This window comes from Petaurus breviceps, unplaced genomic scaffold (assembly GCF_028583685.1).
Source record: "Petaurus breviceps papuanus isolate PSGF00001 unplaced genomic scaffold, PetGlider_PUasm1.0 567, whole genome shotgun sequence".
NCBI classification, from domain to species: domain Eukaryota; kingdom Metazoa; phylum Chordata; class Mammalia; order Diprotodontia; family Petauridae; genus Petaurus; species Petaurus breviceps.
Window position 1 is genome coordinate 9,613,904 of NW_027186383.1, and position 21,179 is coordinate 9,635,082.

The window sequence follows — 21,179 nt, forward strand, 5'->3', positions numbered from 1 at the left end:
CTGTATCCCCTGCTGTTTCTCCTTGTTGAGGCAATGAGCTCATCAGCTACAGCAGAAAGGATCATTTAGCGGCACCAGTGCGGTCAATCAGAAGCATTAATTAAGCACTTGCTGTGTACCCAGCTGCATCCCGAGTGGTGGTGATAGGCAAAATGCAGTCATTTGTCAGGACCTTCCATTTTAATGGAGGAGATGGTGTGTCAGACCCAGCTGCCTCCAGAAAGATGAAGCGTAATAGCACTGAGTGTGTATGTAATATGTACTGACATAGGAGATGGGGTGGCAGCGAGTCATCTGAAAGGCCCGGGAGCCTTCAGGGCCTGCCACTTCTGGGGACTTTGAGTGGCATTAAGAGAGGTGGGTGCCATGTGTGACGGTGAGTCCTGAAGAATGACAAGAGACACAGGCGACTGACTGGCTGCACATGCCAGCATCAAGCCTCGTGTGGGGAGCAAGAGATGACCTCTGGTTGCCCAGCATACTTCTGGTGATAAACCAGGAGGCCCCCATCATTGGAAAGGAACGAGAGCGACCCAGGCGGGACAAGCACAGCCAAGGTGCAGTCTGCACTGTTGCCTGCCATGAGATCCCGGATCCGTTAGCATCCCACTGCGTTAGGCCGCGGCACACTCAGCTTTAGAAAGGGCATTGATAAGAAAAGGCTGGCCGTGGCACTTCCTGTAGGCAGGGCTATGAGATCATGTACCACAAGGATTGGTCTGAAGACCTGGGTCTGAGTATGTTAAAGGAGAGAAGACTTAGGGGGGATCTGTCAGGTGCAGGAGGGCTTGGCCCCCAGGGCAGAACCAGAAACCAGAGCAGGCCGAGGGAAAAGCCTGCTGAGGATTCAAGGTGGCTGCTGTCACTAGAGGTCTTCAGGCTAGAGCTGGATGCCTCTTTTCAGCGATGGCATAGAGTATAGGAGATCTCTTTTTAGCTACTATTACCAGGCCATGGACCCTTATCCTGCTCATGTTTAAATCTTCTAACAGAGGGTAGTCAAGAATGTGCCATTAAATGTATTCTTGCCTCTTTCCCTGTAGATACAGCCATATGTGAATGGTGCCTTGTACAGCATTCTTTCCATACCGTCCATCCGGGAGGAAGCAAGAGCCATGGTAAGAAACACGGTGGAGAGATCATATGTGTCTGGCAGGGGTGGGATCCAGAACTCCTTAGAGGGCTGCAAGGTGGCCCTTGTAACGCTACAAATGCATTGGTAGCATCTGCCCAAGTGAAAAAAGGGCAGCAGCAAAGATTACAGACTAAATTGACTATTTTAGAAGTTTTTGCCCAAACACTCCCTTTGGAGGCTGAGTGGAGCCACAAGTCACTGGAATAAGTAGCCCCTGGGCCTCCTTGGTGGGACCCAGGAGAACAATCTTTGATGAGACAGTTATTACCACAAGAATGTATCTGAGCCTCTGGTCAGAGCTGCAGCTGCCCAGGGCAGGAGTCAGAGCCCCATGTGGACGTGGGGCTGGGCTGCCATCATTACCTAAAGAAAACATTGATGATTTATTGTAAGATCTGTAGGAGACTCCCGTAAAACCCATTACAATCACCTTAGGTTTGGAGACATGATTGCAGCCCATAAAACATCTGTGAAGACTTGTCAGTCAGCCCTGATTTCTGTCAGCATTCTCCATGTTTGCATCCCCTTCTCCCTTTATCTGGTTGTAGTAAACCTGGGCCTTGTGCTTTTACTTCTGAGTGGTTTGGATTTGGGCTTTACAGTAAGTATCTCATAAAGGCCTGAGTTACAGGCTTAGTGTGTGGGTCTTAACAAGTCCTTGGCGCTTGCCTGCCAGGGCTGCTGTGAGATTCAGATGAGGCTGTATTTGTAAAGCGCATGGCACACATCAAAGAGCTGTAGAAATGCATGCTGCTGCCTCGTTCTGCCATTCCTCATAGTGACCACTCACAGATGTAGCGTCATGGGCTGTTACACAGTGCTTTACGCTGTCAGACACCTCTGAACTCACTGACTTCAGCACAAAGACTAACAGTGTGACTCAAGATCAAGAAACAAAAATGGTCAAAGCCTGGGATCCACTACAAAAGCCTCAAGCTTACATACAGTCAGTCCTGTCTTCCAGAGGAGATGGGAAGCACTCAACATACAAGCGTCACAGGAGATGAGATATACTCAGCTGACCGACGGAAAATGATTGGCTGCCAAAATGGGAATGATTTCTGAATCTGTTGTCTAAGTGTATCAGGCCATCAGTGTGTTAGAACAGAGATCTCAGTAAGCCCCAACTTAGGAGAGAGAAGACGCCACACAGCAACCCACATTTCAGAAAGCTCCAAACGGACATTTTAGAAAAACACCATTAACATCCATCAGCGGGAATTGGACAAAGGAACAGCCATTGAGATGGATGAGCTCCAGCATGCTTGGCATCCTTCCTAAGCAGAGGGAGGAAGGCTTCAGGCTACAGCTCACTCATTGAAACATAATGGAGGAACCATGCGGTCTCCTGCAATAGCCAGAAGAGGTTCTGGGCAGCCTGACATGGTCCCAGACTGGCCAGGTCATCCTGAGAATTTAAGGAGGGGCCACAAGGGAAACAACAGCCTTCACTTCTGATAGGCCGGTCTTCCCTCTAGGATGCGGAAGCTTCTGTGTCTGGCCCGCATTTGTCACATGAAGAAGGAAAATTGTGTAAAAAAAACAAAGTGGAGGAAGCCAGGAGACCAGCCCCCATGTATGCAGGGGATGCTTCTCCTGGACCCATATCCGCACACTCATGAGGTCATCAAGGAGCTGGTTCTCGAGATGTCCACTAGAGGGAGAGGATAGGAAGTGATTAGGGGAAAAATCACTATGTCCTTACCTTCATAGGACTGACCAAATGAGCATTGGGCCAAATCTAATAGAGGCAAGGGAATGGGAATGCCTGCAAAGTCTTCACTTGGGGCTTAGAAAATCAACTTAGTGTACAGGGAGAGAGAGGGATGCTCAGATGTAACTTGTCTGACAAAGATGTAGGGGTCTGAGTGGCCTGCAAGCTCAGGGTAAGGCAGCAGCGGGGACCCAGCAGCCGTCAGGAAAGATGATGTGGTGTAAGAGAACATGGTGTCCAGGACCAGGGCAAGGACCTTCCTGATGTGTTTTTCCCTGGCAGACAGAGCACGTTTACAGTGCTGTGTTCATGTTGGCATACCCTCCTTTAGGGAAGACTGATCAGCTGGAGAAGCTTCAGAGGAAGGCAGCCAGGGAGGGAGAGGCCTCAAGCTTTCCCCACATGAGGGTGGCTAGGAGCCTAGAGTAGAGCCGTAGGAGGGCCTTGATGGCCAGCTTCAGGGGTCAGAGGGGCCCTGTTGTGCTCTTTGGCCCATGCATGTCTGGGAAGGTCCTGAGGGTGCAGCCTCAAGGAGCCTTATGGGGAAGGCTTCCTGATCGAGGGGCCTGTGCGAAAGGCTCCTGGGGGGCAATTAGGCCCCTTCCCCTTCCTGGTGTCCAGGGGGGAAGACAGGCTGCTGTGGGCCTCAAGCTTTCTGAGAGCCTGGGAGAGCCTGGTCCTGCTGCTGCTACAAGACCTTTCCCCTAAACACTGCAGGCCCACGCATCACTCAGCAGCCAGCCCTGAATCCAGTTCATGCCACTTTCAGCAGAGGCTGTCGGCTTGTAGATCCAGCATCTTGGCCCTGGGCTTAGTCCATCCACTGGTGGACTGCCTCTGGCCCCAGCTCCAGCTCTCTGACCTCTCGTGGCTTCCTTTGGAAGCTCACGGCATCCAAGCCTCCTCTGCCTCATTCTGAACACTCTTTCACACGAGGCAGGGAAGGAGGGCAGAAGCCAGAGTGAGGCATGTGCCACTCGTGGGGGCAGATGTGGGGATCTCAATAGCAGCCCAGCCTCTGGCCCAAGGCTCCACTCTAGCCTAGAGGCCCCCAGCAGCTTGTCCTTCTCACTGGATGTGCAGGAAGCAGACCAGACCCAGTCCTTCTCATACATGCTCGGGAGTAGGAGCCGGCCCCTTCATCCCACACTCTCAGAGCCTTCCACAAAGAGTAGGCGTGCTCCCAGGGCTCATGGCCCAGACCCCACCTTGTACCACCAACCCTCAGAGTTGTCAGCAGGGGGCACGGGCTGCCTTGAGAGACCTTCTGACCAAAGCTTGACTACCTTTGTTGGTTCTGGTCGAGAAGCCCCTTTGGTGTAGATGCCACTTCCGTCTGGAAGGCCCAGGAGGAGCCTGTGTTGGTTCAATGGTCTTGAAATGATGTTTACCAGAATACTTTGCACACACATTGAGCGCATCCTTGATGAAAACTGGGGAGGGGAGCAGCAGGCCGTGAAGCTGCCCAGAGCAAGGCAGTCACCTACTCAGCACTGCCTGCCCCACCCAAGGTCTCCTTGGCAGAAAGTGGGAGTCAGCCCTCCCTTCCCCCAGCCGCTGGACGGTGAAGACGATGACCTGCTCCCTCCCAATGAAGACAATGTCCCCACATCGGAGGCTGACTCATAGAGTCTTTCTGGAACCACCAATCCAGGAGTCTGGAGCTGGTTTCCTTCTGCATCCAAAGGCAACAAATGACATCATTTCCTAGAAGCTTGCACTTGCCATGCTTGCAGAATGATCTCCATGAAGCCTGTTCCTGGCCCCTGGGGTGGAGTCTGGGATGGCTCCCAGTCTGTACCCCTAAAACCACAGCTCCCCCCTACATTTGACAGGTCAGAGCTGAGGCGTTCAAGGAAATGACGTGGCCAGGCAAGGCAGCTGCCCTCCCGGGGCTCTGGCAGGCTCAGGACCCTAGGAGACCAATAGTGTGCAGTGTGCTGACCCCAGCAGAGGGAGGCTGAAGCTTCTGCCTGGGCTTTGGCCAGACCCACTCCCAAAGTGGTGCTGCTCCCCACTGGTCCCCTGCTGCTGTGCCTGTGCCCCCAGATTTAGCTGGTGGCCACTTTTCCTGCCAACCCTGCTCCTCCTTGGGGGGAGTCAAGCACTCTTCTTTTAAAGCATCTGGGCTCTGGCTTTGGCCTACTCCTTCTGACAAGGAAGGAGAGCCCCCCCCCCCCCCCCGTCCTGAGGCCTTTTACCTCCCTCTTGGCAGGTGATTCTCCCCGCCCATCTCTAGTGTCCACAAAGCTTAGTTATTTCCTTGGCCTTCTCCTCCCAGGCCAGAGACCTCCTCCAGCTCCAGGCCTTAACCTCAGGTCTTGGAACTTGTTTTTATTTTTTTTTTATTTGATGACTGTAATTCAATATAATTGATCCTCTTGTAATCCCAGACACTTTATTTTATACTTTAAAACCATGGTTCTAAGAAGGCTCGGTGGGCTTCACCGGCCTGCCCGCCTGCTGAGGGGGCTGGGCCTCCTGACAGGTGAGCCCTCCCAGGACATGGTTCTATTGGCCCACTAATTACCAAGTAGTTCTGGGGCTTCTGGGACTTCCATTCTTTAAACTCCTAGTAGAAGAAGGGGTGGAGAACCAGGTTGTGGTCTCTGCCCGGGAGGCCTCCTTCTCTTCCCCTTCTTATGCAGATGTTACTCTTCTGTATCTGAAAGGGCATTTGCCCCTCCTCCTCCTGTGAATGGGTCTGGACTAATCAATTTACATACATTACCTCGCTCATTCACATTCAGCATTGAAGGCCTGCTGGGCCCTTCTGGAAAATTTAGATAAAACTAGGAACCAACCCAGCTGTGTGTGCCAGTCTGTAAAATGTTTTGGAATACTATCCCCATATTTATTTCTTCATTTATTTGTAAATTAGATATGTAATTCTATATTATCATATCATGTGCATTGTAAAACATACTCAAAAACACATTAAAAGTGGTGAAATAAATGTTGTTTAGTCCTGTCTGACTCTCTCTGACCCCATTTTGAGGTTTTCTTGACAAAGATAATGGAACGGTTTGCCATTCCCTTCTCCAGCTCATTTGACAGATGAGGAAACTGAGGCAAACAGGATTAAGTGCCTTGCCCAGGGTTGCACAGCTAGCAAGTGTCCAAGGCTGGACTGGAATTGAGGAAGAGGAGTCTTCCTGACTCTAGGCCTGGGCACTCTGGGCTCTGCACCACCTAGTTGCCACATGAGATAAATAGGAAGTAAATAATATTTGGAAGGCTTATTTTATTAATGGTTCCCCAAAACCTTTTTGCTCTCACCAAAAACAGTATTAACAAAAATGTATTATATAAGATAGAATGATAAGATTTTAGAAAGGGCTCTGGGATTAAAAACGCTTTTTTATTTTTGAAAATCTTAATTTGGGACTTTATTCTACAGTGATGGTTCAAAGGTCCAGTTAATGAGGTCAACCTCTTCCCCTTCTTGGTCATGAGGGCTGTCCTAATGGAAAACTACTCCACAAAAACAGGCAGCCACCACTGGCCCAGGCCCATGCTTGGCTTTGGCCACTGACTCAGAAAGCTCTTTTTTCATTCCATCCACCAGTCTTGTGATGCTTTGTTTTGTTTTGTTTAGTAAATGGCTCCCCCAAACCCACTGCAAGCTTTACTTAGACACTTAAAAAGCAGGTTAGAAATGTTTATTTCCACATTTTTAAAGTAGTCAGTCAGTAAACATTTATAAAATTCCTACTGTGTGCTGGGTACTGTGCTGAATGCTGAGCGGACAGCATTACTTGATTGGGGGGGCAACAATAGCTTAGTTTTAAAAGGTCCTGCTAAGCATGGCTTCATGCACTGGGCACCAAACGCATGTTTCAAATGATCTTGATAATTTCAAGTCTCTGTCTCTGTTCTCTTGTCAAATATGATGAAATCATTGATTTTAAAATCTTGGGCTGCTGGCTAATGCCCATGCCATCCTTATCTCAAGTTGAGGCATCTTTCCAGGAATCTGTTAAAGCCATGTGTTCATTTGGGAGTGTTGTTGAGTTAAAAGTAGGTAGGGCAATCTGTGATTCTGCACAAGTGAGCTACAGAGCCCTGCCCCCCCCCCCCCCCCCCCCCCAAAGCAGTCAGGGCACCCACCATAACAGCCAGCCCCCTCCCCCAGGCTACCACACATCACCAGCCAACATCCAGTCAAGTCAGGGCCCCAGGGCTCTGAGAGAAAGAACTCTGCCTCTAAATCAGGGGTGTCTAATGCTCCTTCAAGCTCTGGGACCATAACCCTGTAATGCTTCTGTGACCTGGTGAGGATAGAGCAGTGTTCTAAGGGCGTCATGAGAGCATGGACCAAGGTGGTGGCAGTGAGAATGGAGAGGATGGGATGGAGGGGAGCAATAGTTAGGAGCTTAGTGTCGGAAGCCGTCTAGTCTACCCGCCTTTTACAGATGAGGAAACTGAGGTCCAGAGGGGTTAAATGTGACGGGACTGATCAGGGTCTTTGTTTAAACTGAAAGCAGATTTTTTTTTCATTTATAGGTTATTGAGGGGGCTTAACAACATGGTTGAAATTTTTACTTGGTACTTTTTCCCAACCAAATCATTTCTTTGACAGATGTAAATACCCTACTGAAGCCAGGCTTACTTCACGAAGAAAAAGCCAAAACTCTTACCATCCTTTTCTCCAATGCATTTAGGGAATGGAAGAAATCCTTCGATGTTTCATCAAGGAAGGCAATGCTGAAATGATTCGCCAGATTGAATTTATTATCAAGCAACTTAATTCAGGTCAGAAGAAACCGGCTTGCCTGTCATGCTTTCCCTTGTGCTGGAAAGACCCTTAGCCTTATATGTAGACTGGAAGACTTTCCTAAGAAAAGCAGCTGGCTGGGTTATTGCAAACCAGAAGCTATCATAACTTGTCCGGTTTGAAGTTTTCTTAAGATTTCTTTTTCTAATTCTTATGTCTTTGCAAGATTTCAAAGAGGAAAATAGAGCATTAAAGCTACCCTCTGGGAATCAGGGCTTTGATCCCTGGAAATGGACACATGGTATTGAAGGGCATAGCATGGAGGCCCTGGGCAGGAGGTGAGTCAGCTCCATCCAGCGCAGAGGCCAAGGCCCCTTGACATGCCATAACTCTGGAGCAAACACTGTCCTGTTAGGGGAGGCAGATTTGTAGTTGGGAGTTCCTGCTTCTTTACTCAAGAAATGGAGAGTATGGTGCCAACATGGCACCTCCTCTTAGGAGGAGCGTTCCCAGAGTGGGTGTTGGGCGCTTTCCCGGGGACAAAGGCCCTGGCACCCCCAATCCTCTTTTTGGCGTCTGACTCACCTTAGTACAGAGGAGCTCTCTGCTACCTGGGCCGGGGCATCGCTGCTTCAGGTACCTCCCCCTGGCACATTGTCCCATTGGCTCCTGCTTGACCTCCTCCCTTCTACAGCCCAGTTCTCACCCTTTCCCCTGGGCTCCTGCCTACCTACTCACCCCACTATAGGTACTCCCCAGGCCCCCTTCCTCTTCCTTTTAGGTCTTTCTTCCTTCCCTACATCTGTCCCATCACTGCCTTTGTTCTTCCTTGGCAGAGCTGTAGATGAGTTCTGGTGAGTGGTGATATTATGGCTCTTTTCACATGCTGTAGAAAGGGGTTCCTTGTTTTAAAAGAGATTCTGCTTCATTCTGCCTGTGTGAGGGTGCAGCAGATAGCACCAAGGACGGGGCTGGCGGGCTTCCAAAGGATGCCCAGTGCCCAGAGAGGTGTTTGTGGGTAAGGCTGGTCCCTGCTCCCATCTCTTCTTGACTTTGTTTTTGCTTTTTAGAAGACCCACTGGACACGATTCTCGAGTCTGATGATGAAGAGGAGGAAGATGATGAAGTAAGTCGAAAGGGCTGTTGAGATCATATAGAAAACAGTGACAGAACTTTGGTTTTAGGTATCCTGGCCTGGGATTTTTATTCTTGAGAAAGTTGATCTGAAAGTAGAGAACGAGGGTCCCAAAAGATCTCCCCAAGTTGGAACAATGGGCCAAATGCAAAGATGTGAAATTTCACAAAGAGGCTAATTCTGCCTCACAGAACAGTGATGTCTCCGCAGGCAGGATGTGAAAGAGATCAGAGGGTGTCAGTGGACCACAAGCTTGTTAATATGAGAACTTACTTAGAGTAATGCGGCAATCAACAGCCCTAATGGGTTGGTTATTAGATGGTGTGACGAGAGCCTCAGCCCTGGTCAGACCACATATGAAGCAGGCATTCAGGGCTGGGCACCACCTTTTAGGAAGGTCATGGATAAAGCAGACCACATCCAGGGGAGGGTGGCTAGTGAGCGAATCCAGACGTGTTAAAGGGAGAATCAACAGACTTTGACAAGATTGGATATGGGAAGTGGGGACAAGAGAAAGGCATCAAGGATGGCCCTGAGGGCCAGGGAGGACCATGGTGCCCTCCACAGGAACAGGGAGGTTGGGATGAAGGGTAAAGGCTGGGATGGAGGGGGGAGGTGATTAATTCAGGGTTGGAGATATGGAGATTAAGGCCAAATCACGACATGAAAGCGCCTTTTGGAAAAGAGATGCTGAGGCTGTCAAGAGGACAGACCAGTTCTGTTACAGTGGGGGGCAGTGGGGCGCCACCATGGGGAAGAGGGGCCTTCTCTGTGGCTCAGTGCATGAGGCTGGAGAGGGGAGGCAGCCACACTGATTTGGATCGACACCTGGAGAATTCCCAGTCTGCGTCTCCTTTGTCCTAAAGTTCTCTGCGGGAGGTGCTGCCAGTTGGGCAGTTCTAGAGCAGGTGAGTGCGTGGGCAGAGAGGCCCGCCCCATGCTCCTCTGGTGTCCCTGAGGAGTGGTCATTCAGCGCCCTCCAACTTTAGATTGGCCTCTCGGGCTTCTGAGGGAACCGGGGGCCAGCTGCCAGGTTCATTAACCATCAGGTTATCTTTACTGTCACAGCCTTTGTCCCTATATGCTATAACAGATACTAAGCACCTGTTGTATGCAGAACACTAGGTGAGGCAGGGGTTATGATGCAAAGACAAAGCACATTCATCCTTAGAATGTCCATATAAGAGAAGTGTGCACAGAGTGCTAGAGGAGGTCCCAGGGAGGAAAGGCCTTCCCCACCCACAGGTGTTAGGGGTGTCTTCCTCCAGGAGGGGACGTTCGAATTGCCTTTTAAAAGCTGCAAAGCTACCTAGTGAGAGGAAATTCCAAACATAAGGTTCAGTAATGATCAAGGGCACAGAGGTAGAAAAATGGGGGCTGTCTATGGGAAATGAGGAGTAAGCCTAATGAGCTTTGGGCATCAACAGTAGGTGGGAATGGTGAGACCCAAGTTTGGAAGAACTGGCCATGAAGTTCAAAGGTTGAGGTGGCTTGGGGCCCCATGGGAAGGGCTTGACAAGTGCAGGGATTCAGGATTGGATCATTGAGCCCTGGGGTCAGACGTGTGGAACAGGCAAGTGTCCCCTCACCAGGAAGGCCGGGACAGAGGCCTGTTGGACGGGCTGACTTCCTCTGTGACTTCACTTCCCTGGTCACGTGAAGCAGAAGGATGGACTGACATCCTGGGCAGGGACTTGGAAAGCAACGGCAGAGCTGGTGTGGCAGCCCCCTAGGGAGCACATGCCTTGGGAAGTGGCCATGAGCAGGGCACATCCTGCCTGCCCTGGCCCAGCCTGGGCCCAGGAGCTGCACTGCCCCTCCTGCCCTGCAGGCCCTGCTCCTGCGCAGCTCTCCTTCCCCCCCACTTGTCTTCTGTGCGGTCTGGCCTTGTCCTGGGAAGGTTTGACGTTTGTGGCTGAACACTGGCTTTTGGGATTAATCCCTGTGAGCCTTCTTTCATGTGCTCGTATGTCCTGCACAGTTTAAGTACCTGCTAGTGCCAGTATCTGTGTTAAGTGATGGAAAGACAGAGACAGAAATGAAGAGGCTTTGGCCTCTGGGAGTTCCCATTCGCCGCAGGTGCATGAAGAAATGCATACAAGATGGTTTTCTCTGAAGGGAGGCGGAAGACATTTGTTTAGTGGAAGGAGCTTCTGGTGTGGTTGCTACCTGCTCTAGAGTCTTGGAGAGAAAGAAACCCAAGGCTCTGAGAAGTTCAGTGACTTGCCCAGGGTCATACAGTCAGTACTGGGTATGTCAGAGACATAATTTGAACCCAGGTTTTCCAAACTATCAACCTCACTCTCCCTCTATACAAAATCTGTATCTAGACTGGGGGAGGGGGAAGCATTGGTGGCTTGGGAAAGGGCTCCGGTGGAAAGTGCCCCTTGGGCAGAACTGTGCAGGAAGTAGAGATTATGAGGAGGAAGGAGGTGTGGGGCAGGAGGAGATAGAGTGACCTCTGTGAGGAGCAGAGTGTGGGATGGGAAGGTTGTGAAGGGCTTTCCAAAGCAAAGATCAAAGGCATGACAGGGATGGCCAGAGTTCAGGGCAGGGGATGACATGCTCAGAAATAGGCCTCGGAAGCATTCCTGGAGCAGCGGCGTAGAACCTGGGCTAGAAGGGGAGAAGTCCACATCAGGGAGACTGCAGGGATCCAGGCCAGAAGTGAGGAAGGCCTAAGTTGGGGAGACTGGGTGAGTGGAGAGGAGGGGACGGACATAGAATGGTCCTGGACTCCTTGAAACTTAGAGGAAATTCCGTGATTTGGCCAAGATTGATCTCTGGAGCTCAGGAGCCATTGAGGCCCGTTCTTGGAGCTCAGAAGACACAGGTGGGCATGTGGCTGGCCACTTGGTGACCCCCACCCCCACCCCAGGGGTCCAGGAACATGGGACAAGCTTTTGGAGTTCAGGAGCATTTCTGAGGTTCAAGGAGAAGAGATTTTTTCCAGACTCCCATTCTCCATGGCTGGATTAGGAGATTCCAGTTTCCTGAGTCCAGGAGACCCACATGCATGGTATGAAAGGAGCAGAGTCAGCTCCCAGGGTTGCTTTCCACCCTGGCAGTAAAGCTGGGGCTATGCTTCTAGACCCAGGTAAGGGAACCAACCAGCAATGGCAGGGCCACAGAAACTGAAGTAGTCGGGCCAGTATCTCCATCCAAAGAAGGGCCAGCTCATCCAGGAGTCCTGGAATCTCAGGGGCAGTGATACGCCTGGCTTGCCTCTGAGGCCAGGCTGCCATGAGCAGCAGCAGGATTGGTCCCAGCAGAAGAGAGCAGAGCTGGCAGTTGGGCTTGGACAGGAAGGAGGAGCAGGCACCCACGAGCCCGCCCATGAGCCCAGTCACGGCCCATGAGCCCAGCAAGCCCTGTAGATCCAAGCAGCCGGGACTTGGGAAGCCAGGCCAGCTGAGTGCTGAATACAGGTTCTGGGGCCCAGCCTGGAGGGTTGGCTTCTAAGATCTGGGTTTGACTAGAAAACAGCAGCAGGCATGGAGCTCGGTGCTAAGCCGAGGACATCGTAAGTCAATAGCCTCTTCTGTTCTTGGGACCAGTCTGGGCAGGCCTGCACCCACCTCAGTGGGCACACCTCCCTGGACAAGTGAGAAGCAAGGCGCTGCCGGTGGGACTTCCCCCAGCCAGGCTGGCAGAGCCCTCTTCACACGCCTCTCCGGATCCCTGACAGCGCGTCTCAGGCCGCCTGTAGAGTCCCTTTGCTGGGACCTGGTCATGCCTCAAAGGCTTCTGGGAAACCTGGTCCAAGGACTTTGGGGGGAGGGGGACACACAAGGCTTACGGAGAGGGGCAGCTGCCTTGTGTTTAGCACAGTGAGGTATCTCTCTTGCCACTGAAATGCCAGACTGTCGGTAAAGAAATCACAGTTTCCAGCTCAGCTTGCATTTTCCAGCTCCTGGATCTCAAGCACTTGCTGTCCCTGGGAGGTCTCAGAATGAGCCTGTGGGGCTGACTCACAGCTGCCGCCTTCTTTTCCACTCCGGTTTCTATGGAAACAGACATCACGGCAGACAAGGGGAGGGCTTTTAAGTGTTGGGGTTCCCTAGGTGTTTGTGAACAGTGTTTGTGCCAGGGTCCATTTCTATGGAAACAGGCAGGAAAGGGGAGGCCTGGGGCTGACAGTGCAGTTAGCTGTGTCCCCGGGAAGGCGCCAAGTTCATTGAATGAAAAGTGATGGAGACATGAGTGAAGCAGTTCTTCCATGGGCAGAGCAGGAGAGGACAAGCACATTTAAAAGATGAATGCTTCCACTTCGTGCTCCTTAGGCCTCTCAGTGCTGCCTGAGTCCTCTCATTTGAAAAATTGGACTTTAAAATGATCATCTGTCTGCTGCGCCCCTTTCTTAACGTCTCCTGGCATTTAAAACTGAAGGTGTTGCCACTTGTGGCAAGCCCAGGGAAAAATCCATGGGTGCCAGCACCGAGCTCCCACGTGCCTCGGCTGCTGGGGAGGTTTGACCAACTCTTTCATTGGATGGGGATTGGCTACAGCAGAAGGCACACAGGGCTGGTCTTCATTCCTTTGCCAGTTGGTGGCTGATGGACCATGTGACTAGAATGTGGTATGGCAGAATTTGCCCAGGATATTGGGCATTCTCACCATTCATAAATAAATGGGAGCCGGCCTGTCTTCCTGCTCCATAAAGCGAGGGTCTTGGGGCCCTAGAGCTCAGAATGGGCTTCTTGGGTGAGGAGAGCCCGGGGCACACAGAGAATCTGGCATTTTTAATCTTTATTTTTTTGCCATGATCATGTATTCCACTTCCTCCCGTCATCAGGGAGCCATGTGTCTGATGGAGAATTACTAGCCAAACCCTTCTCCATTGCACCGCTGAGAAACAGGCCAAATGTGGAAGCTCCTGTTCTCCGTCATACAAACCGCTGTGAAGCCGCTTCCCCGCTAACTGGTTTTGTGGGTTCCTGAACCTCACATCTGTCATTCAGAGCAGAGGTGTCAGACCTGCAGCCCTCAGGCCGCTTGTGACTCACAACTCTCCTGTGTGGACTGAACTACATTAAAATGTGATTGGGAATATTTAATAAAGTGAGTAAAAATGCAGTAAAATATAGGGAGTGTTGCATCTTAAAACTAAGTCAGTATGTGGCCCGTAAGGATCCTTCCGGATGGATTAATGACCCTGTTTCTGTTTGAATTTGCCTCCTTTGATCTGGAACATCAGCCTTCCCTTTGCTTTGTGTAGTCAGCATGGCCTCTGTGACTTCGGGCCACTGAGGAAGCGCCGATTGAGGCCCAGACAGGTCCCCAGTAGGGGTTAATCCGTAAGTCAATACCTTCTGGATACGGCTGTTGAGCCGAGGCCAATGTTGGCGTTGGCAGCACGAAGACCTCACTTAGAGCCTGGCCTCCAGGGCCTGCTTTGTTTGCCAGGGCTCAGTTTACTCAGCTATAAAGAGGATGATAATGCCTGTATCACCAGCCTGGGAGAGCTGGTATGAGGCTCCAGTCAGATAAGAGAGGGGAAGTGCCTCATAACCACTCCTGTGCTGTATAAACATCAATCCTTCTTCTTCTTCTTCTAGTCCAAGGCCTTACTGAAGTCACAGTGCATCCTGACTGGGGCAGACCCAGCAACCCTCACAAAAGGCTTCACAGCCAGGCCCCAGTACAGTTCCTCAGTGCATTCATTCTGATTCCTGTGCTCCAGGGGTCACCAGTCAGTCAACAAGCATTTATGAAGCACCTGCTGCACACCAGGCTCTGAGGAGACTGAGGAAGGCAGAAACCCAGGGAGCCCCCATGGCCAGCAGAGGCCCGGCCTGGAGCGTCCTTGGCGCACTGCCCGCTGCTGCCTCTTCCCTCTCAGAGATGATTGAGATTGGTTCCACGGTCTTACCTGCATTCCTTCAGTCTCTGCCCTGTTGTTTTCAGTTCTGAGCAGCAGATCTGAAGAAGGGCAGTGATCCGTGTGTAAGAGGCAGGCCAGAGGGCCTCGTGAGCGGATGGAGTTGTGGGAAATTTGGTAAAGGGAGTAGGAGAGTTTATCCTCGAGAAGACTTGGAGGAGCTGTGGCATCTGGCTCCGGCTACTGGAGGGGTTATCACGTGGAAGAGGGATATGACTTTTCTCTGGTTCCCCCCAGCAGCTAAAACTAGGAGCATTGGGTAGGGGGTGTGGACAGGTGGAGCTTTGCTTCTGACATGAGGGAAATGGCTTAAAAATGAGAGCTGACCCAACTGGAATGAGTTGCCTTGAGGAGCTAGGAGTGGCCACCCTCCACTTGCTTGCTTGTGTGGCAGAGGGGATTCTTGGTCAGGTATGAGTTGGACTAGGTGACCCCTGGGGTCCCTTCCAGTGGTGAGATTGGGTGACTCTGTCCCTGCTCAGGGGCCCCCAGACCTCCTTACCATGTGTTAAGTTAAAAAATGAGTCTTGATGGAACCCCGGACAACCTGATAAAAGAAAGCAGAATGGGAGTGTGGAAATGCCCCGGGTCTGCTACTGTAATGGGCCTCAGTTTCCTCATCTGGGAAATGATGGTGCTGGAGTAGATGTCCTGCAGGCTCTTCCAGACCCAGATCTTAAACACTGCATGCTCTCTGCTGTGTTATATTGTAGAGTGTCAAAGCAAAAGCACTGTCAGGCCACCCATGCTTGCCCTCTTCTCCAGTAACCACTCACCACAGCCACATCCGTTCGCTGACCCCGGCCTTGCTGCCATGAACATGACAGTGACAAGGAAGGCCCTTTCTTCCTCCCGTCTTCGCCAGTCTCCATCCATTGCTGGACTCCAACTTGCTGGCACAGTCGAGTTGCTTGAGAGGGCCTGATGGCTGTAGTGGGGCCCTGAGTTTGACGCTAAGGTTTCTAGAAGATGTGACAAAAAAGAAACAGGAGAGTTTTTGTTTTCTAACGAGAGGAGATCGTACAAATTCGTCTGGACAGCCATCATTCTTCTTTGGCCAGGCCATCAGCAGCGAAAGGAGGATGGGCAGGCGGGGGGCGGCGATCAGCACTATCAAAAAAGATGAGACGAGTCAGCAGCAGGCTGTGTAGACGACCAGACAGATAAAGCATGTCTGAAGCTTGTACTATGTGCCAGGCACTGTGCACAGGACAAGATTGCAGCCCCTCCTCTCAGAAGCCAGCATCCTAAAAAATGGAGATTGGGGCCAGGCCGATGGGCCAGGGGCATGAGGGGGCTGGGGCTCCCCAGGCAGGAGAGGAGACCAGGAAGAAGGCGGCCCTGCCCAAAGACAGCAGCGAAGAGCCCTGCTCCAGCTCTAAGCATGATTGTCACCAGAGCAGGTCTCTTCCCCCTCAGCCTCAGTGTAATGGGGTTCTTAATAGGAACACCTACTTTACAGGATCTGGACCAATGAGATCAGATGGCCCAAATAAAGAGTGGTTTGCCAGCTTGAGAGTCCCATCTCAGTATTGGCCATTCTTATCTTTATTATTCCCCCCACCCCCCTTCTCTGTAAGAGGATGGGTGTGGACTCCAGGAAGTCCCCGGAGGCTTTCTGCTCTCTATCTTCAGTCCTATGCTGGCTGGACCTGGGAGTGATGAGGCAGCAGGAAGTAGGGCCCCAGGCCAGCGTCTTAGGGAACAAAGTGGTGGCCATCGCTTCAGGCGGACCGTCTATCTACCCAATGCAGAGAAGCCGGGCAAGAGGCACCAAGAGGCCTAGTCAGAATGCAGAGTTCAGAAGCAGTGAGTAGCCAGGGTCGGGGTGGGGTGGGGGGTAGGGGTAGAACCCAGGTGCAGACTGGCCTTCCTAAGGCCGAGATGGACCTTCCGAGGGGTGGCTATTGCACACAGCAACCAGGCTGTCCTAGAAACCACACAACGGAAGATAATCCCTACTCAGTACAGCTGCTAAGCCTACTATGCAGCAGATGTTTGGTATAACCTCAGATTAGACAGCAGGGGCTGCCAGCAGCCACAAACAGGGGCACTGGCCACTCTGACCCAGCAGCTGATGGTTCCGAGGTAGTCGTGGCTAGAAAGCCTTAGCAGGGCTCCTCCCTGAGGCTCCTGGATTCTGTGTTTTAGAGCGGCAGCTGGCACCACACTGGCACTAGCCCAGCCCAGAGTACCTAAGACAGGACACGTTCCCCTTTGCCAAAATGCAGTTGGAGGCCAGCAGCCTCTCCGTGTCTGCACTATGTTCCAAGAGCACCCAGGGCGGCCACTCATGCCTCCCTCTGACAGCGCCTTCCTGGGCCGTCTCTTCTGGGAGGTAGCCAGCTGTCTGCATGTCGGCGAGCTCAGGAGCCCCTCGCTCAGACAGAAGAGCTGGGTCTCCCCTATTTCTGTGTCCCTGGTGCCCGGCACAGCGCCTGGCAGGAGAAGGTGCTTGATAGGAGCTCACTGACCAGTTCACCATGGTCTTGACTGCCGTGTGGCCACCTTTGTTAAGGGCTTCGGGGTCCTCACTGAGCTTGTCCTTCACCTTGTCTCTGTGCTTTGTGCCTTGTTTTCTTCTTCTGGAACATGAAGGGGCTGCTCTGCTCCCTGTGAGGCTAAGGCTTTGATGAGCCTGGGAGCTGGCTGTCCTGGAGTGGAGGAGGTGAGGAGGAGAGCCATGAAGGCGAGGTCTGACGGGTCACACCGTAGGCGGGAGCTGTGGAGCTGCCTCCTGACCCTCTCACCAGGCTAACCCTCCATCTCTTCTCTCTCATCAGGGGCCAGCCTGCCTGCTATCTGCTCCAGAGGGGCTTCTGACAGCCTCCTGGTCCAGGCTCAGACAAAGGCTGGCCCGCAAGTGGGCCCAAGCAGGCACCTCTGCCTGCTTGTGCAGCAGGAAGCCAGACCCTTCCAGAGAAGAAGTCAAGGCTTCTCTGAACCCCAGGTTCCTCCTCTGTAGAATGAATGGGTGGGGTGGGGCGGTTAGGTGGCACCGGCCCTGGAGTCAGGAGGACCTGAGTTCAAATCCAGGCTCAGACACTTAACACTTACTAGCTGTGTGACTTTGGGCAAGTCAACCCCAATTGCCCTCCAAAAAGCAAAAAAAAAAAGCCAAAAAAACAATGAGTAGGTAAGACTAGAAGGCCCTAAGGACCCTTCCCACTCTAAGAGTCTTGGAGGTCAAGGTGTAGGAAACTGGGCAGGTCAGCAGCCTTTCACATGTAGCCCTCTAGATCCTTAAGTGCGGCCCTTTGACTGAATCCAGACTCACAGAACAAACCCCCTTAAGGAAAGGGTTTGATCTGTAGAACTTGGACTCAGTCACAAAGCTGCACCCAAGGACCTAGAGGTCCACATGTGGTTCCCTACCCCTGCCTTAGAGCATCAAAGAGTCTGATCCTGAAAGGGGACTTCACTGAATCCCAGGGCCCATCTGGCCCTACTCAGCACCCAGTGACTTTGTTCTTAAGGGGCCCAGTGGGCTAGGATGTTAGAGGGAAGCTTCCTTGTCAGCCAGATGTGGGGATGCTGGAGAGAGAGGAGATGCCTGGCCAGGCAGGGGATGGCTGGGCAGAAAGGTCCTGGTCCCCACAGCTCTTTCCATCTCTGATGTTCCTTCCAGCCAAGGACAGGAACTAGCCCCCAGGAAGATGAGGCCTGAGCCCCAGTGCTTATGTGGAGAGTTGTTGGAGGGCATCGTCTGGGGAGTGAGGAGACTGCACATCAGAGGCCGGGGTGCCAGGGAAGGCCTCAGACACACAGCAGACTCCCAAGGCAGAGCAGCCAGAAGGGCACAAGGACAGCTTGGCACTGAAGCCTGAGGAGGAGGATTTTCACCACGAGTTTCACGGGCGGCCACGTTAGTGGTGCATAGGCACTGGGACTGGGAGAACCCGAGTTCAAATCCTGACTCAGATACTTATCACCCTGCAATCCCAGGCAAGTCACTGTTTTTGCCTGCCCCAGTTTTTTTTATCTATAAAATGGAGATAACAGCCCCTCCCTCTCCCAGCTGTTGTGAATGAGGTGATACATGGAAAATGTCTTATCAGCCTTAAAGTGCCCTATAAAAAGTTGGTGATGGTGGCGATAGTGCTGAGGACAGTACCTTCCCTCAGGCAGGGCATGGGTATTAGTGCATTGGTGCCCACACTTGGTGCTTGGGCTGGGCCTTTACAGTCAAATCAGAAAATAGGAGCAGCTTGTGTTTTCCTTAACACCCAAGTTATTGTGTTCTTCCAACCCAGGAAAAGCTGTGTGACCCCAGGACAGACTGCTTGATGCCATTCTCATTAGGAGAGATGGAATGCAGGGTGTGTCTCTGGGGCTTCTTGGCATGGGAGTTTAAAGCCCGACAAGACCAACCAGAGGGTGTCATGGTGTCCCACTTTGTATTCTGGCTTTGTGTGTGTTTCTGCTTGGGTCACTGGCCCCCATGGACAGAGCGCCATTTTTTCTAACCTCACAGGAGCCTGATACTTTGGGACATGAGCCCTTTACCAGTTTCTGAGTCCCCTGGGGCCTGGTGCCAATGCTGGATTGGTTTTACACTTTAATCCTGAAGAGCATTCTTCTTGATGGATAAAATGTCATCAAAATGCACATGAAAGGTTTTCTCTGTTAACATGATCAGGTTTCATCATGGTCATAAAGTGAGTTTTGACGAGCTATTTCAAAAAGTCCAATGTTCAGTGTTCTGTCGTCTCTGCCTTAAAGGTAGATGCTTTGCTTTATACTGTCAAGGCAAAGTGCAATGCAGCATTGGTGTCTTTCGGATAACTCTGGTTTAAAAAGCCCCTTTTAGTTAGAGAGGAGATGGCTTCTGTGGCTCATTTGTTTGTGTCTCCTTCAGAGCCCGGCGCACCCAAGAGGTAATGCCGTGTGTTAGGTAATGCTGTTCAGGCCAGCCACGTTCCTCAGGACTCTGCTAATGGAGCTTGTCTTTGCTGGCCCAGTTGGCATTGGCTGTTACCATTGTCCACAGCCCATCAACAGGCAAAATAAATAGGCATGTTTCTGGAGAGCCGTTGGTCATTAGGAGCTCAGCCACCTTGCTTGCTGGCTGGGCTTGTGTTTGAAAGGTATAATTAAAAGGGAGCCAAAAAGACTAAAAGCAGTTAGTCCTAAGCAGCTGGAAATGAAGGTGAACAGAGCAGGCATTCCATGCTTTCAGCCCGAGGCATGAGACACAAGTGAGAGGAAGCATTCTGTCCTTGACCCAAGAAGATTGAAAACCATGCTCTCTGCATGGTGTCTGTCCCAGCACGGCAGGGCTCTCGCCTGTGCTCGAGGAAGTCATTCTTCCAGAAGTGAGGAGTGGGCCCCTAACAACAGCCAGTGAATGTTCTTGAAATGCTCGGTTCTTTGGGGCTGGTCACTCTTGGCTTGAAACCTCTCTGTACACATCCACAGCTCCTACTAACCCAGAGCTAAGCAGCTCTCTAAGCTTGTCACTGCCAGGGCCAGGTCAGTCTTTGAGTGTCTCTGTCTGAAGTTGGCCTTTTCCAGCCTGTAGGAGCCACCTACATGGTGCACACCCATTGCTCAGACGCCAGGATCCCTCCTGCTGTACGCTCTGGACCAGGGCTCCGGGTGGAAAATGAGCAGAGCCCAGAATTGAGGAGGTGGACTAGAATGGGTTCAGGAAATTGCCCTTTGCCTTCAGAAATATCAAATTAAACCATCCCTCATTCACACTCCTCCCCTCCCACTCCCACTCCCACTCTACGATTGTGAATCATGGAGCACAGTGACATCAAAAGATTGTTTCTCCAGCCACGAGCCCTTGGCAGGTAGGAGGATGATGCACCATGGCCCCAGAGACAAGAAGTGAAGGGAAAGGTGTCACAGAGGCCAGTCCTGTGAGCAGGAGAGGAAGAGGGCTGGGCAGCTTCAGCAGGGCCTTCCTTGGCATGTTCAGGGGATAGAGGAAGACCTTAGTGCCATGAGCTCTGGCAGGCCAGTCTGGGCAGGATCTGTGGTAAAACTCCCAAGAATCACAGAGGAAAAGTCATAGAAGGGCGACCGGCTCCTACCAGAAGTACTCACACTGACGAGTCACTTAGCATGTGGGACTTCAGGAGGATGGATGAAGCAAGGCCATGCTTACCCGTCAACCACCATCTCCATTCTCGTCACATCTCTCACCTAACGTATTGAAAGCACAGAGCCACCAGAGCAGTCCATCCATCCACAAGCACTCACTGTGTGTCAGGCATTGTTCTGGGTGCTGGAGAAACAGAGAGAGGGAATAAAACAGTTCCTACTGTGTGGGATACAAGACCCTTACCCAAATACAAAAACCAGAGGCTTCCCAAGGCAAAAACAGAAGCTCTTTATTTCCCTAGTCAAGTCTCACGAGAGTTGGGCATCACCTACCCCAGAGCAAGCTGGTATGGGGGAGGGAGGGGCACTGCACAGAGATCAAGCAGACAGGTATATACCCCTATACAAACAGTTCTAAGAAAACCCACAGAACCCCTCCCCAATATCTGGACCTCCATTCCCATTGGGGGGATGCATGGCCTCACATTCTAAGTACCCGATGCAAACACATATTTCAGCTCCTCTTCTTATTGAGCAAAGGCAGGT

General features: G+C 51.7%; 1 protein-coding gene across 7 annotated transcripts in view; it reads left to right on the top strand.

Annotated features, from left to right (window-relative positions):
• The window catches only part of ARMC9 (armadillo repeat containing 9), a 134,677-nt gene that overhangs the window by 71,908 nt on the left and 41,590 nt on the right, over positions 1-21,179 (top strand). For all 7 annotated transcript variants that reach the window (XM_069103261.1, XM_069103265.1, XM_069103264.1 and 4 more), the window contains 3 exons: positions 1,044-1,118; positions 7,514-7,604; positions 8,637-8,692. In XM_069103261.1, the coding sequence (XP_068959362.1) occupies positions 1,044-1,118; positions 7,514-7,604; positions 8,637-8,692 (222 nt within the window). The remainder of the gene's footprint in view (positions 1-1,043; positions 1,119-7,513; positions 7,605-8,636; positions 8,693-21,179) is intronic.